Source organism: Caloenas nicobarica, chromosome 27, assembly GCF_036013445.1.
Source record: "Caloenas nicobarica isolate bCalNic1 chromosome 27, bCalNic1.hap1, whole genome shotgun sequence".
Lineage (NCBI taxonomy): Eukaryota > Metazoa > Chordata > Aves > Columbiformes > Columbidae > Caloenas > Caloenas nicobarica.
Window position 1 is genome coordinate 3,931,376 of NC_088271.1, and position 14,711 is coordinate 3,946,086.

The 14,711-nt window shown below is 43.7% G+C and overlaps 1 protein-coding gene across 6 annotated transcripts in view; it reads right to left on the reverse strand.

Moving 5' to 3' along the window:
• The window catches only part of KDM4B (lysine demethylase 4B), a 79,461-nt gene that overhangs the window by 50,118 nt on the left and 14,632 nt on the right, over positions 1-14,711 (reverse strand). For all 6 annotated transcript variants that reach the window (XM_065652359.1, XM_065652356.1, XM_065652355.1 and 3 more), the window contains exons 4-5: positions 14,214-14,328; positions 13,172-13,365 (exon numbers count right to left, since the gene is read on the reverse strand). In XM_065652359.1, coding sequence (XP_065508431.1) covers positions 13,172-13,365; positions 14,214-14,328 — 309 coding nt within the window. The remainder of the gene's footprint in view (positions 1-13,171; positions 13,366-14,213; positions 14,329-14,711) is intronic.

Here is a 14,711-nt window from a genome sequence, read left to right on the forward strand (position 1 = left end):
CCCTACCGCAGAACAGCCTCCTGGTAACAGCTGACTCCAATTTTAGAAATCAACTGCTTTGGTTGGGCCAGGCTTTAGGAAGCAGAGCCTATACATCCTTATACATTTATTCTTAGGAATTCACAAAATTAACTGCAGAAGAGAATGAGAAGTAGGTCAAATTCTGCTTTAAGTTACACTCCCAAATTTGACGGATTTACATAAAGACAGGCAATAAAGAGCTTGGGCTGCTATTTAAAACCAGTAAGAGAAACAGAAACTCCTGCAAGCACTGCCCAGATTGAGCCAGCTCAATCTAGCCGTCAAACGATTGACTACGAACTAGAATAACGATGGAGGCGACACAGGAAGATTAGAAATTACTGCAATCAAAGCAGAACTGTTATTGAGCACAGAAACTGGTTTATGGCACAGCAAACTTCCAAAAAACCCGGCTTGCAAACGAACCAAGAGACTGATGCCCTAAGTCCGTACTTCCCAGGGTCGGCCTTGCAGCGGTTGACCAAGACAAAAGGCCAAGTTTAACCCAAAAACCTGCTGCTCAGCAGTTTGTGGGACTACAGCATGAATAATGTCTTGTTGCTTTGCCAGGAAACACAAGATTTACAGAACAGAGGAAAAAAAACAAGCTCAAGATCCAAAAAGTTAGAGCTCTATGTCTCAAATGTCATCTCACCCTGAAGTCAACTATCTAAAAGTAATATACTGATCCTTTTAAATTTCCTTTTTCTAGGAAAACATGAGCAGGCCCCTGAAATGGTTTCAGTATCACTTCTACAAATACGGAACTTACTGTTCTACCTGAAAGACTTTCAGCTTCCAAACTCGTTTCACGAAACCTAATTCCAGGATTTCTCATCTCTATTCCTGTGTAATTTTCTGAGTTCTCGAGCATTCTGCAAAACTGATTCTGACCGTAATTACCAGACGTCAGGGTCACGGCTCCAGAACGCACTTGCCCCAAAGCTACTAATATGTTAGACAATCATTTCCCTTCAGTGGTAGTTTGCTTTTGTTAACACGAGTTTAACTGGACAGTCCCCTTTATATCCTTAACACAAAAGAAAGATCCTTCCTATTTGCCATAAAGGATGTCATTAATAGTGTAATTTTCTTAGTGTTTTGTTTATTCCCTTGGAATGACTTGATGGATGTGGATAATTATCAGACTATAAAAGCCAGCAAATGTGCTATTTTCTATCGCTCTAAATCATCAAACAAATAAAGTGTGAAACAGCATTTTTGAATACAATTTTCCCCTCTAATGGCTTAGAATTATTATCAGGAACAATGGAAATAAATAAGCAAATGTCTTGCGAGTTAAGAATTAAATGAGTGTGTCAGTATCAAAGAGCAGACGGACCATCCCGAGGCACAAGGACCAGTTTAGGAGCCGTTACAAGACGACATAACACGGAATTCACTTCGGCACAGACCGTTTCCAGCATCGGGTGCTCTTCAGTTTAGTGCCAGGTTAATGGTTGGACTTGATGATCTCGAGGGTCTTTTCCAACCAAAACGATCCTATGGTTCTATCCTGTCCCTTAGCTCAACCTCCGCCGAAAGCTTCCAAGACCTTTTCTTGCTCTTGTTGTCACACATACCTTGCGTTTTCGATAATTCCACCACCTTGCCTCCCCACATCAGGCTCTCCTTGCACCAACACAGCAATTAAGCAGTGATTAAATTACTCAACTTCATGCACCCAGCTCTCTACCGGAGCCTGGGCGCCGTGGGCAGGAGCAGGTTCAACCACAAAGCTTCGGAAATGTCACTTCAGCCCCATTCCCGGGAGAAGGTAAAGAAGCCAATTTCACAGTGTCTGCACAAGGTCCGGCCAAACGGGCCCCACGCAGCTGAACACGCTATAATTACTGAAATAAGGAACAGAAACAAAAAGAACAGCACGTTTTAAACGCCTGAGACCACGTGTCGAGCTGGGGGTTAGTTATCTGTCTTCGAGGCAGATTTAGTTGTGCCAAGAATACTGACCCTTTGACGATTCAAATGCCAACCCACTCTCAGTCATGACAGGCGGAATAAAAAGCTATTATTTCAATCTCTGTAAGGCAAAGTGTGTCCAGAAACGCATCATCTGAACCCTGACCTTCACCATCTTTAGCCCCCGTGACAGCAGCAAAGCCTCCAAAGAAAACCCCCACGTCTCTCAAGAATATTTATCACCCAACAGAACCATTAGGAAGCACCACTACATACAGGGCAGTCCCTGATTTGCAAAGTTCATATTCTGCTTCTAATGCCTAATTTTTCTGGAAGGTAAAACACTTTTAATACTACATCTCCAAGCAAAGCTCAGAGCAACAAGCGCCATTTTTCCTCACTATTTTTAAGCTGTTTTGCAGCCTGTATGGAAAAAAAAAGTACCTTTCAACAAGAAGAATAAATTGCTCCTTCATCGATAGTGCCGTCATCTCCCTCCCTTTCCTGGTCAGCTCTCTTTTCCTCGCCTTTATTTTCCTCCACGTTTAACAGCCCTTCATTCCTCTCTCCCTCCAAGTTTGTTAAAAGACAGAAATCATCTCCCTTTCTTCTTTTCCTCATCAATACCTGAGGTAACCCCGCAGTGGATTTGCCGTATCCAGTTCCCCTTCTCAAGATCACGGTTTGGAAAGGAAAAATCTCGGGCCTCCCTCATCCATCCCCTTCTGAGTTGGCTCCTTTATAGCAAAAATGCAAATACATGCTCTGGAGATAAGATTGCAGACAGATCACAGCTCCTTGTTCCTAGGAAAGAACCTTTACCGAGTGTCTGCAGTTTTATCTTTAATGGATCATTTTACAGAACAATAGATGATGGGATTCAGTATCTTTAACCGGCAGCGTGAATGATTTCAAATAACGACATTTTTATTGAAATACACATAGGGAGAAAGATAAACACAGAAGCTGGGGAGTAGCTGCTCAAAAAGCCACGATACGGAGTAAATAGGTAACGACAGAACAAGATTACAGCCACCCAAACACAGCACATCAACCAGGCTGCTAAAGCTTGGAGGAAAACGAGCTGTGCAGAGAGCTGCTCACATACCGTCCTCTGGGAACAGCACAGCAGGAAAATCAGGAGAAAACCTGCTCAGGAAGGGGAGCAGCAAACATTTTCAGCCCTTATTTCACTCAATAAAACCTCTTTTCCACGCACACCGCTGCCTAATCATCAACCCCACTCCCAAGCGCGATATGGAGAAATACCACGCGATTTTGCTGCTAACGGATCCGTAAAGCAAGATAAGAAACTTCCTCCTTCCCTTAAGAAAGTTTGTGCAGTTGCAAACTCTCGATTTGTTTTCCAGTCACAATGGGCAGAAAATCTCAGGTCACTCTGGAGCTGGGGTCGAATTCTTACAGATTGACCGTTGGAAGATGAGAGTCAAACCCACCTCGTGCCAACCACACAATGGCAAAAGACTCCTGAACCCCTAAAGCTGCCATAGCCAAACCCAGTATTAAACAGGCATTAGTTTCAAAAAGTGAAATTAGGCAGCAGCTTTTTCAAATTACAGTTTTAAAGCAATAGGAATTTTCAAGTGGAACACCTGAACTCATCACTACAAGATTTGCAGCAACAAAGCAATTGGCTACTTTCACATTGTTTCACTGCCCCAAAACTCAATGAATACAAAAAGGAGATTTTTCCAGTACTCTAATGTAATTTTTAAATACTATTTTAAAACAGACAGTTTAATATGAACAACCATCTGCTCTTGGAAAGACTATCAATGCACCAGCCCAGCAAGCTTCACAGCCACAAATGTCAGGCACAAAGCACAAAATTACAAATCACAAATCACATTGGAGTGACTCTCCTTCCACACGTACAAAATAAACCCACAGGCTGCTCCTGCATGCAGTGAATGAGCAGGGAGAAGGAGGTATTTTACTAATAAAAGGTGTTTGGGGAAAAGCGTTATGAAATCATTTATTCATTCAGTTTGGCCAAGAAGATAATTAGTATACAATTCAACAGAGATGAATGACTACAATATTCATCCCCTTGCCATTCTTCATTATTTGTTTTGAAGAATCTGTTCACATCAGATTCATTTCCCAAAACTGGCAATCAGGTTATTAATTACTGGTTGCTTTTTGTAGTGGATACTGTATGAATACAAAGAAAAGTGACGATTATCCTTCAAAGACCTTACATTCTAAAAAAAAAAAAAAAAACCAACTCAATGCGACTCAATAAAGGAGAAAAAAGGTGACGGAGAGATCACAGATGTTGGGATCTTGCAGCAAGGGGCCGGTGAGAGCTGCCCCCGGCACTGGGCCCAGGGACACGAACGTTCCTGCCCGCTGCTCTTGGAGAAAACACAGATTATTGCCCACAGCAGAACAAGAGAAATCTGCTCAACAGTAACGAAAGGTACCTGTGGATGAGGAAAGCCCTGTGCTAGGGGTGCGATGCCTCTACGCATACGCTCTTTTCTTTTTTGAGAAAAAACCAAAACAACAAATAGACACACACACACACGAAATCCCCCATATTTCAAAGGTTTAATGCTCCTCATCCACCCAGCTGCATCGTTTCAAACCACAGCTCCTACTTTGAAGCTGCGCCTATGCTCTTGTCAGCAAAGCTGGAAGTGTCATAGTTAACATTTGATAAAGATCAGTGACAGGGTTTGTAAAGTTTCCTTTGTTTCTTCTACTTGATCCGCTTTGTCACATTGATTGGCCGGTCGGAAATGAAGTGGGTAGAAACCCATATATACTACTTAGCACATTAACTAGTTAACAGTTGCACGGCACTCAGACGACGCCGAGCGCTATTTAAGCACCGTCATTACTACAGGCTTCTGGTATTTTAAACTACACTTGTGCTGCACTTGGCATCACCCAACGTCAATTTTCTCTGCTGAGTAAAGAAAAAAATCCCCGCTGATTTCTGCCAACGTGTTAACAAAATGTGAATAAAGACAAAGCTCTGCAGTCCCACTGTCGGTTCCTTCTGGTCTTTCCAAGCCCGGCTTTCAGCTCCGTGCCAAGTTGGGATTTGCGAGCTCGTTCTCCCCCAGGGCCCAAGGCAGCTCAGGCTGAAAGCAAGCAGCTCATCTCCCTCCATCTCGTCGCAGCGGCAGAGCGCACTGTTCAAAAGCCTCACTTATTAAAACCAATCTGTGATCCTGTCAGACTTCCACAGATCTTCATTTCAAATCAGGCCCGAGCTTTGAGCAGACACTTTCAAAACGCAAGAATGAGTTGCGGCAAGAGCCTCCTTGGATCAAAGACGCGCTGCTCTCAATCCAGACCGGGACTACTGAGCTGTGATGAATTATTAGTGCTGGCGGAAACAGCCGTACGCGCATTAAACACCGTGTCAGTGGAGCAGGAGCCCACTTGAAGACGCCGCTGTAGAAACGAGGATGAGATCAAAGATCGGCATTACCACCTTTCAAGATCATTACGGAAGGATATCAAGACAAACCATAGATGGGAAGGTTCTCCGCTTCGCTAGGTTTGGTATGACAACTCACAGACGAACCCCAACCTCTGAGAGTTTGTAATTTCAACAAACTAGCTAAACAGGCCCAGTAAAGATGGACATAAGATGCACAGACTGAAAACTAAGATGGCAGCAAAGTACGTACTAATGCCACGTCTTTTGCAGTGGGTTTAGACAAGAATAAGCAACAGAAAGAGAAGAGGACTTTGGGGGGACGTAGATGGAAAGCACAGAGCTGGGAGAAAGGAGGAGGGAGAGCGAGTGGGTAAGAGCAGCCGCCGGGCTGAGGGCATCTCATCCCTTCTCCTACAGAGCAACGGGCCCTCCTTGGACAAGTCCCAGCGTTGATCCCATCGGCCCAAGAGTCTGGATTGATCTTCACAACATTCTGTCTCAAAGTTAGACGAGGGTGAACGAAGAAAGGCAAGACACGAGTCCTGCCTCTCCATGATACTGTGCCGCCTCTGCACCGGAAAAATTACCTTTTAATAACCTCTCTACAGCAGCATAGTATAACACAACAAAAATCTAAGCCTATTAAAAAGAAAAATCTCCACTGTTCCAACTGCAGGCACCTGATTGGGGAGATAATCCAACATAACACAAGTTAGAGCTCGTAACTCTTCATGTTGTTTGGTTTGATGACTTAACCACATTAAAACCACTCCAGTCACCCAAGATTCAATATGCCGATCCCTGGGATTTTCAAAGCGAACTATCAGCTAGTAGTGTTCCCTCTTGAACGAGATTTACACCATCCTTCAGCCACAGCACCATCTCCAGGACAAACAGCACCCTCAGCCCCGAGGAAGGCTGGTTTGAATATCACTAGTATAGTGTGGCTTGTATTGATTAACTAATGACTGCGGTATATGAAGCTTGAAAGGCTGTATTAATAACTCACTGCTGCACTGCTCTCATTTATCAGCAAATTACAGGGAGATGCAACTCTGCATCTCAATACATCACTCCCCTCGTGAATCTCGGAGCACATCAACATGCACAGACTCTCGATGCAGAAAGCCTGTTCCAAAGCAGCTTTCACCTAATGGTTTCGCAAGAGGTAGGAGAGTGAAAAGCTGTTCTGCCTGGCCATATTTTATCTCACTTCCCTTTTATTTCTTTTAATGAATATCACTGTTCCTTCCTCTATGCCTTTTATCAACAGAAAGGGTCTTGCTTTGCCAAATCTGCCTGAGAGCAAATGGTGTTGCAGTTAATCTATAAATCAACCATCACCATAAATTCTACTCATTCTCCATCCAAAACCGCAGAGCTGTAAAACAGATTACATGGGATAGCAGAGGCAGGAAGGAAATTTGTGAGCTGCAAGGAGCCCATCATGGCCAAATGGCCTTCCCTGCTCTCCTTTCCCCCCACTCCGCCCCAACAAGCCGATAAATCTCTACTGTCAGGAGTGGAACACACAAACCGCAAATGTGTGCACACATTTAAAAGCAAGGCAACCCCACGCGCTTCGCTTGGGGATCGAGGGAGGAACGGCTGCAGAATCTTCTTCTGAATTCCCTAATGTGAAGAAATAGGAGAAGTAAAACTCAGGAAAGAAAACAATTCTCTCTGTATGGAGCAAAACGGAAAGCCATAGTGAAACAAATTCAGAGTCCTCAGCTCCCCCCAGGGCAAAACACAGATGTGATTCCAGCTAATCCAGTTTTAAGGAACTCACAGGATCTCCAGGGTGCAAGGGTTACTGAGATCCCAATAATCAAGACTTATAATCACATCTGATCAATTCAACTGCCTTGTGCAACGGCCCCCTAAGGGAATGTAATAGTCAGAAGGCAATAAATGCTGCAAGGGACAAGTGCCCTTCCCCCTGCTGCCATACAACTCAGGATCAAACATTAAACCCAGCTGTTTAAATGAGATTACATCAAGCTCGCAACCAACTACAGCATATGGGAGAGCGTGTTAAAGCAGAGGGAAGGCGCAGAATCCAATGCAGGGAAATGGGGACGAGGACCCAGCATCCTGCACCAAAAGTGATGAAGGAGAGAAGCTGGAAGAGTTGAGCTCCACGACTGTATTAGGTCATTTTCTTTCCCCAAGATAGTTTTCCAGGGATTAACATTTTTCTATCCTAGGGGAGGACAGAACAAGAGTTCTGACTAAGACGGCGGCAACGCTCCCTAAGACAACAAAGGAAAATAAAATCAGCAGTGAGATCCTCTGCACTTGCTTCTCCGCAGCGGCTTCAGTAGACGCTGTTAGCTGAGAATAAAGAGGGTTCCTCTCACAACCCACCCCAGGGGAACCATCACCTCTTGCTTTCAATCTCCCCATCATCATAATGTTAGAAACGGTGAGGTTTCCTTATTGCTGGTGGCATCACTACAGATACTACAAATGTATTAAATTGTAGATGTTACAAGCAAATCCTCCCACATTCCTACAGCCAGACTCACCCTGCACAGGGAACCTCACTGGCGGCCTGGAGACAAACCAGAAATTCTAAAACATTTTAACCAACAAAGTTTTCAGGTAACTCTTATGTACTTTCAGGTTCTTAAGACTTTTACAAGACAGAGCTCCACAAGTGTTGTTGTTTTTTGTTTTTAAATGTAATTGTATCTGTGACCAGTGCTTTCAACTAATCGTATTATTTTAAAGTTCCTTTGGTAATTTGTCCTTAATTCTACACAAACTGCTGTTCTGGCATAAAGTGTACTTTGCGCTATCAAAGTCAAACAGATTAGGCATCATCCACTTCCAGCAGGGGAATGGTCTGGAGAGGAGACCATATTACTTAAAATAGGGAGCCAGCTTCAGCTTTTAATTAAAGGGGATTAAACATCCATCATGATAAGGAAACAGGGACATCTTCTAAAATCAATTACCGTCCTCAGTGTCACTCTGGTTTAACACCTGCAGTTTCCGAGAGAAAGAATACAGTGTAACATCCCATTAGTACTTACAGGAGGTATATTAAATATTGTTGCTATACAGCAAGATCGGTCACAAAATATCTGAGAAAAATAACCTTATTACCCAGGCAGGTGTTACAGTGTTGACAAAACAAAACGGAGACATTACACTTCCAAAGCGCATCCATCAAATTCACGTTACCGAGATTTAAAGTTTCCTTCAGCACTTCCCTACCACAGGAAGCCCTCGAGGTAGGAATCGCGCGTTTTTATATAGATGAAACAAAGCGATGGTGGAATATCTGTGTTTAAAAACACGCTTTTGAAATTGCAAGGGCTGAGACGCACACGTTCCTCCACAAAATGCCGTAATAACTGTGAAGGATGGGGCTTGGCATTCAGTTTTGTTGCTTCTGTCATTATAAAAATCAGTCTTCTGTTAGCACTGCTTGACAATGTGCTCTATTTTAGATCTCAGCATATGAATGCGTAGGGTAATTATACATAATATGTATAATTGATACAGTAAAAACTCCTAGCAAAAGAGGTTTAATATAGGGCTGCAAAATGAAATACATTCAAACTTTTGAAAAAAAAAAAAATGAAGACTATGAAAAGGTTGTAATTAAACTACTAATTGAAGAGGGACGTTTTATTGTAATGTGAAAAATAAGCAAGCAAGAGACTCAATCTGGCAGCTCCCTGCCCGAGAAGCTTAACCCGAAGTTACACAACAGCTCCCGGTCCCCGGAATGTTTGCTGGGAAGTGCCCACACCTCCCATCCACCTCTTCTATCTGACAGGGTGATTTTCCCGTTAAAACCAAGAGTCGGACTCCAGCGCGGACCAGCCGCATCCCCTGAGACACGGCACATCAGAAAAGATGACTAATTTTGACCTCAGGCAAGCCTGACCTGAGCGTGCAGCACGGGTCTCCTCGCAGCAGCAACCACAACGGCTAAAGACACCTAACGGCGCTCATTCTTCTTGGTACAACGAGACAGAATTCAAGAAACAAATGCATTGCAATCTACAGGCACGGATAAATCATTTAATGAGACTGGGAGCAGGAAAAGAGCTGTCTCTCCCATTATCCCCTCTCCCCTCCCTCCTCGCTGGATGACCCTTTACTGCTCAAGTACTTCACTTAATGCTGAACAATTTTTTAACCTGCATCCCCGGTGACACAACTGTGTAGACAACTCATGTTGCTGCAGCCTGTTCTGCTCACGGAAAAGAAACAGAACGGGAAAGCGTTGGCAGCACGACTCCTCTGCAGCGAGACACGCATTAATCAAGGAGTTGCGTGACGATGCAGATGCTCGTTAGCTTGTACAATGAACTCATCTCCAGCTGTTGAGCCACAGACATTTAACTCTAGTCCCAACAGTCCTCAAGGCACCTGTTTTGTAAGAGGTATAACCCAAAATTTCAAAGGCAGACGTGAAAGACATACAAAATACTTGGGTAACTATCCCCCCCGACCCACGAGGCAGATTCCCTTCTCAGCTTATCTTTGGCCACTGAAATGGCTTCTCGCGGTCTGAACGTATCCAAACCTCCCTGCGAAGGTGCTTCCCCTCTTCCATATCAAACACAGAGATTTCTTGCAGAAGCCACTTGAATGATGTCTGGGAGGCAACTTCAATCAGCACGACTCCTTTCTCACCTCGCCCTCCTAAGGAAGCAGCTGGTGGCTCCTCAGCCCTCCCTGCACAGCCTTGGGTTGCACAGCCTGCATTAAAGTAGCCTGAGATAATTTTTGAGAGACGTGAACAAAGAGTTATGGGTTTTAACAGATAATTTTGAAGCAGAATACTACCAATATACAGAGTTCTTGGTACCACTATATAAATATCTCTGACAGCCAAACAATAACTCTGCCTCTTATTTTAGAGCTCAACCCCGAACTGGTAGAGTTCATAACTCCCCACACTCCTGCTAATCCCCGAGGTGCTTCTAAGATGATCACTGTCAGAGTCAGAGAGTCTATAAAAAGGATGAAGGAAGCTGGGAAATTTCCACAGAGGTGGTGGCAGCACCACAGAGCTCCCATTTTAGCCATCTTTTGAGCATCTTTTGAGGCTGCACCACTGGAATCTCAGCACCGCAGTCCACGAGCTCCCCCAGCTGAGCTCTGGCATCACTGCACTCCCAGCCAGTGATCGCTCGGTACCCGGAACATTCCAGCCTTGCTCAAAGGGGTAATTCAGATTTACTCCTCGGAAGCCAACGCTTGTTCACAGAAGAGCTTGAGAACTCATTAACAGAAGCTGTCACAGTGAAGGACAAGGAAGAAATGACTGGGGCAAGTGGCAGACTCTTGCCTCACGCTTAAGGGAGCAGCAGGGAGTCCTGCCAAACCAGCACTGGCATCTGTCACAATACATCTATTCTTGTGCTACACGCTGTCATCTGTATAAGAAAACTCGGCTCAACAGCAAAACGTTTTGCCCAAAACATGGTCTGTCCTCAAAATCCTCATTTCCTCCAGCCCTGTAAGGTTTATAGCGGTCGTTACTACAAAAAACACTATGCAAAAATAGAATGGCTGGATAAAAATCCTCCCCTCGAGTGGGGTAAAAGGACCTTTAAAAAAAACAAACCAAACCCCACACAGAACCAGGTGCAGAGCATGTTCCTGCTTTGATTTGTAACCAGCAACACCTGAGCTCCTTTAGAAAAAGATTCAGTGATTTCTCTTCTCTGTTCCAATGATAAGCAGTAGTGGCTGGACTCTCCAACAGCTGAAGCCCCTCTTAGGGGAATATTAAATGTTCCCCAGCATGTCCCCAAATTCTCACAAGATTTGACAGAAATAAAAGCTACAAAGAACCTCTAAGATCCAACATTTGCCAAACACAATTTTCCATCTACAATTTCCACTCTTCTGATTCTGAACCTCTTCACACAAACGTGCTACACAAAGATGTTTTGGATTTTATTGTTTGGAGGTTTGTTGTGTTTCTCTACTATGTGATCCATATCTCCCACAAAAACAACATCAAATAAGGACATAAGGAAGATCCACTGTTAAGATGAGGGAACAGCTTCATGCAATGAGTTTACCATTCTTATAATATACACAGTATGTGTATATCCACATATTATAATAGTAAAATAAACCAAAAAAACACAGAAGAAGAAGAAAAAAAGCCAACAAACCACCCAATCAACAACACAAAGTTCCTAAGATGCATGCAAGAAGAAAAACAGTTTAGGTCGGGCTACAAATAAATGAAATATATTCTTCATTTAGCACCTGTTCTCTAACTTCTGCTCACAACGTGAGAGTTCATGGAACAGCCATTATTTTCACACCAGCTTCTCTTTTCAAGGTAATTTGTTCTTATTTCTGCTTTTTGAAAGCGATAACCCGCCCTGTTGTGGGCTCCGAACAAAGGCGAGCAGACGGGAGATGAGGCAGAACTGATAACACGCAGGGATGAGGGGAGCGGGCAGAGACAGCGCGATCTCCCGACCCCAACGCAAACCTCGTACCACACTACACACACTGGTTTTACTGGTCGCCACCGCAGCGCGTGCGCAAAGGAGAGCAACGGCTTCTCACGTGCTGGTGGCACCATCTACAGGAGATGGGGACCCGAGAAAAACAGGTTTGATTCGCCGCTGCCGAAGAGCAAAAATCAACAGGATCTAAAATGAGAGCGTGCCCCGTTTCATTGGTAACCCGGAGAGATGTTTCTTGAGGTCAGGTTTGTTTGGCAGAGGTATCACAAGAGACTCTGCGAAATCCTGAGAGGGGGAGACTAAGAATCAGGTACGGGGTGGGGGGAAACATTTTCTGACACATTGGAAAGATTAAAACAATTCGCATTCAGACTACAGCTGAATGTTAGAGATTCAGCCCCTCCTTCCACCCCTTTGCAAGGCTGTAAAAGAACAGTAAATCCATTCATTACAGCGGTAGATTTTAAATGCCCGCAGGCACTAACAGCCCAGAGACACTCGGTGTCACCGGGGACTCATATTGTAGAGGGATGGGAGGATCTTGTCTGCCCCTGCCAGGGCACAATGACAGCAGCTTCACGGTGACATTTAAGCTCTAATTTGCACGCAAATGTCAATATTTATTAGTCACATCGAGATCTTCTGCAAAGCTCTTCTGGGATGCTAAGTCTCTCTAGTGATACTTTTGAATAGGATGCTTGAGAAAAAAAGAAGACAGAACGGTTCTTGGTAACTTATTCCAGATCTCCTAGCTGCTTAATTTCATCCTGATCCGTTGATTATTTTTGTGGAAAGTTATTTCCAACCAGCCTTTGCATTAACAGTGTTGAAAAACGCTTATCATTTTTCTAAGAATTTGCCATGAAAAAGTAACCCTTTGACCTACCTTGTCCCTGGAGTTCTAAGTACATTTACATATCTAAATAATGGAAATTGTAAAGTAACAGATGTTTCCTGACTACAGCACAATGCAAGAACAAGAGTCTTTCACTGTTAAAGTGCATCTGCAGCATCCATACACTCCCATCGCCGTTTGTTCTCCCACATCAGTACAAGTGCTCTCCTGTGCATTCCCTCGCAAAAAGCCCCGGGTGTTGAAATCTGATTTTACTTGTAATGTCAACAAGCCTCCTGAATTCCGCTGCTTTTCTAGGAAGTCAGGAATTAGGCCTCCGAGCAAGTCAGCATGAAACCCAGTAAAATTGCTTTCAAATATCAAGTAGGAGAGGGGAAAAACTGGGAAGGGAGAGATTAGGTGGGCCTGATGGAACTAGGTAGACCTGAAGAAAAGGATCTTGCAGTGGTGTCTAAGCAGAAGGCACAGGTACCACCCATCTACTCCATCACTTACCAGGATTTTGGCTCCCCAAAATGCAAGTAGTTGATGCTGTACAGATCCATGTCCTCGGTATGCCAAGCAAACGTTGTCTTCCACATCCCAAAGTAGAGGTAGGGAGTGTTGACACCTTCTATGATAATGCCACACTCGTGTTCCACCATGTCCAAGAGGGTGTTCAGGTTGCCAATATTCCATTCTTCCACATCCTGTAATTCAAAAGAAATGTTTTGTACTGGAACATAGTGGGACTTGCTACAGCAGAATAATAGTCCACAGCTTCCTTTTAGTGCCTTAAAAGGGGGATATCCCAGTGTTATCTGCATTAATTGAATTTCCCCTGCTTCCAGAAAGCTTACTTTTAACGATCATCAATAACCATGAAAAGGCCGTGTTACCACGACTCCGTAACAAAGGGATTGATTTCCAGCTTCTCCCTAAATGTGCTCTCTGAAGAGGCCCTTGTACTATGCAATACTCTACCAATTAAGTAACTGTTCTACTAATAAACTAAGGGCGAAATACCCTTCTCTCAATAATATTTTCCATCCAGTTGTCCTTCACTTGATGAACACGGATGAGCTGATGAGAAGCACTAGACTTGAATGTGGCCAAAGCGGCAGGAGCCTCTACATCAGCTCAGCGCTTCAGATAAAGAATTTTGTTATCATCAATATTTAAACACAGAGAGCAATAAAAACAAGTTCTAAATGTGACAGCTGGTTTTCTGTACTTCAATGTGAAATAAAAAAGCCACATAAACAGGTACAAATCTTTAACCTTGAGATTGCCTGAAGAGTAATATGATATCCAAAAGGAAACTGTCTCCTTCACAGCCCTGCTCCCCAGTATATTTTATAGGCATGCAAGGAACTGACAGGCATGTGAGCAATCCCAGCTGCGTGCTGCTTGCTGGAGTAACTGCAAGACAGTGAAACTCCAGCTGCTCAATCTTGAAATCAAGTAAATTCTGAATTACTGTTCCTTAAGAAGAAAAGAGCAATAAGGAAGTGAGTGTTCATATTTAAAATTAATAAAAGAGGAGCATTTCACTCACTGCATCATATAGTGAGCCACTGATATCGGCTCCATAAATTGGTGAGACAAATGTGAGATTCTTCCAGTACTTGCGCTCCAAGTCTTCAAAATCTTGATGGCGTGGAGTACAATACCTGATAAGAACAGAAAAGATAAGGATGTAAGAAGTCCTAAGGAACACTCATCACAGATAAGCAACTGAAAAGAAGCGTGCACATCAAAGTAGGCACACTCGGGGGGTCACTGAAGGTGCATTTCATTTTCACTTCCATTCAGATTCATATAATTTACTGCCTTTTAAATCTTTCTACAAGAACCTCTTACTGCATATTGACGAATGGGATTTGCACTTCTGTGAAGCACCAGATCCCCATCCTGAGGATGCAGGAGATGAAGTTTTTAGGCAGGTAAAGCACTGGCGTAGATGCTGTATAGCAATATTTCAGTCGCTTGTGCTAGGGAACTGAAGTGCTCTGCAAAGCTCCCAGTCACTCCGGAGGACACTCGTGTTACCAGT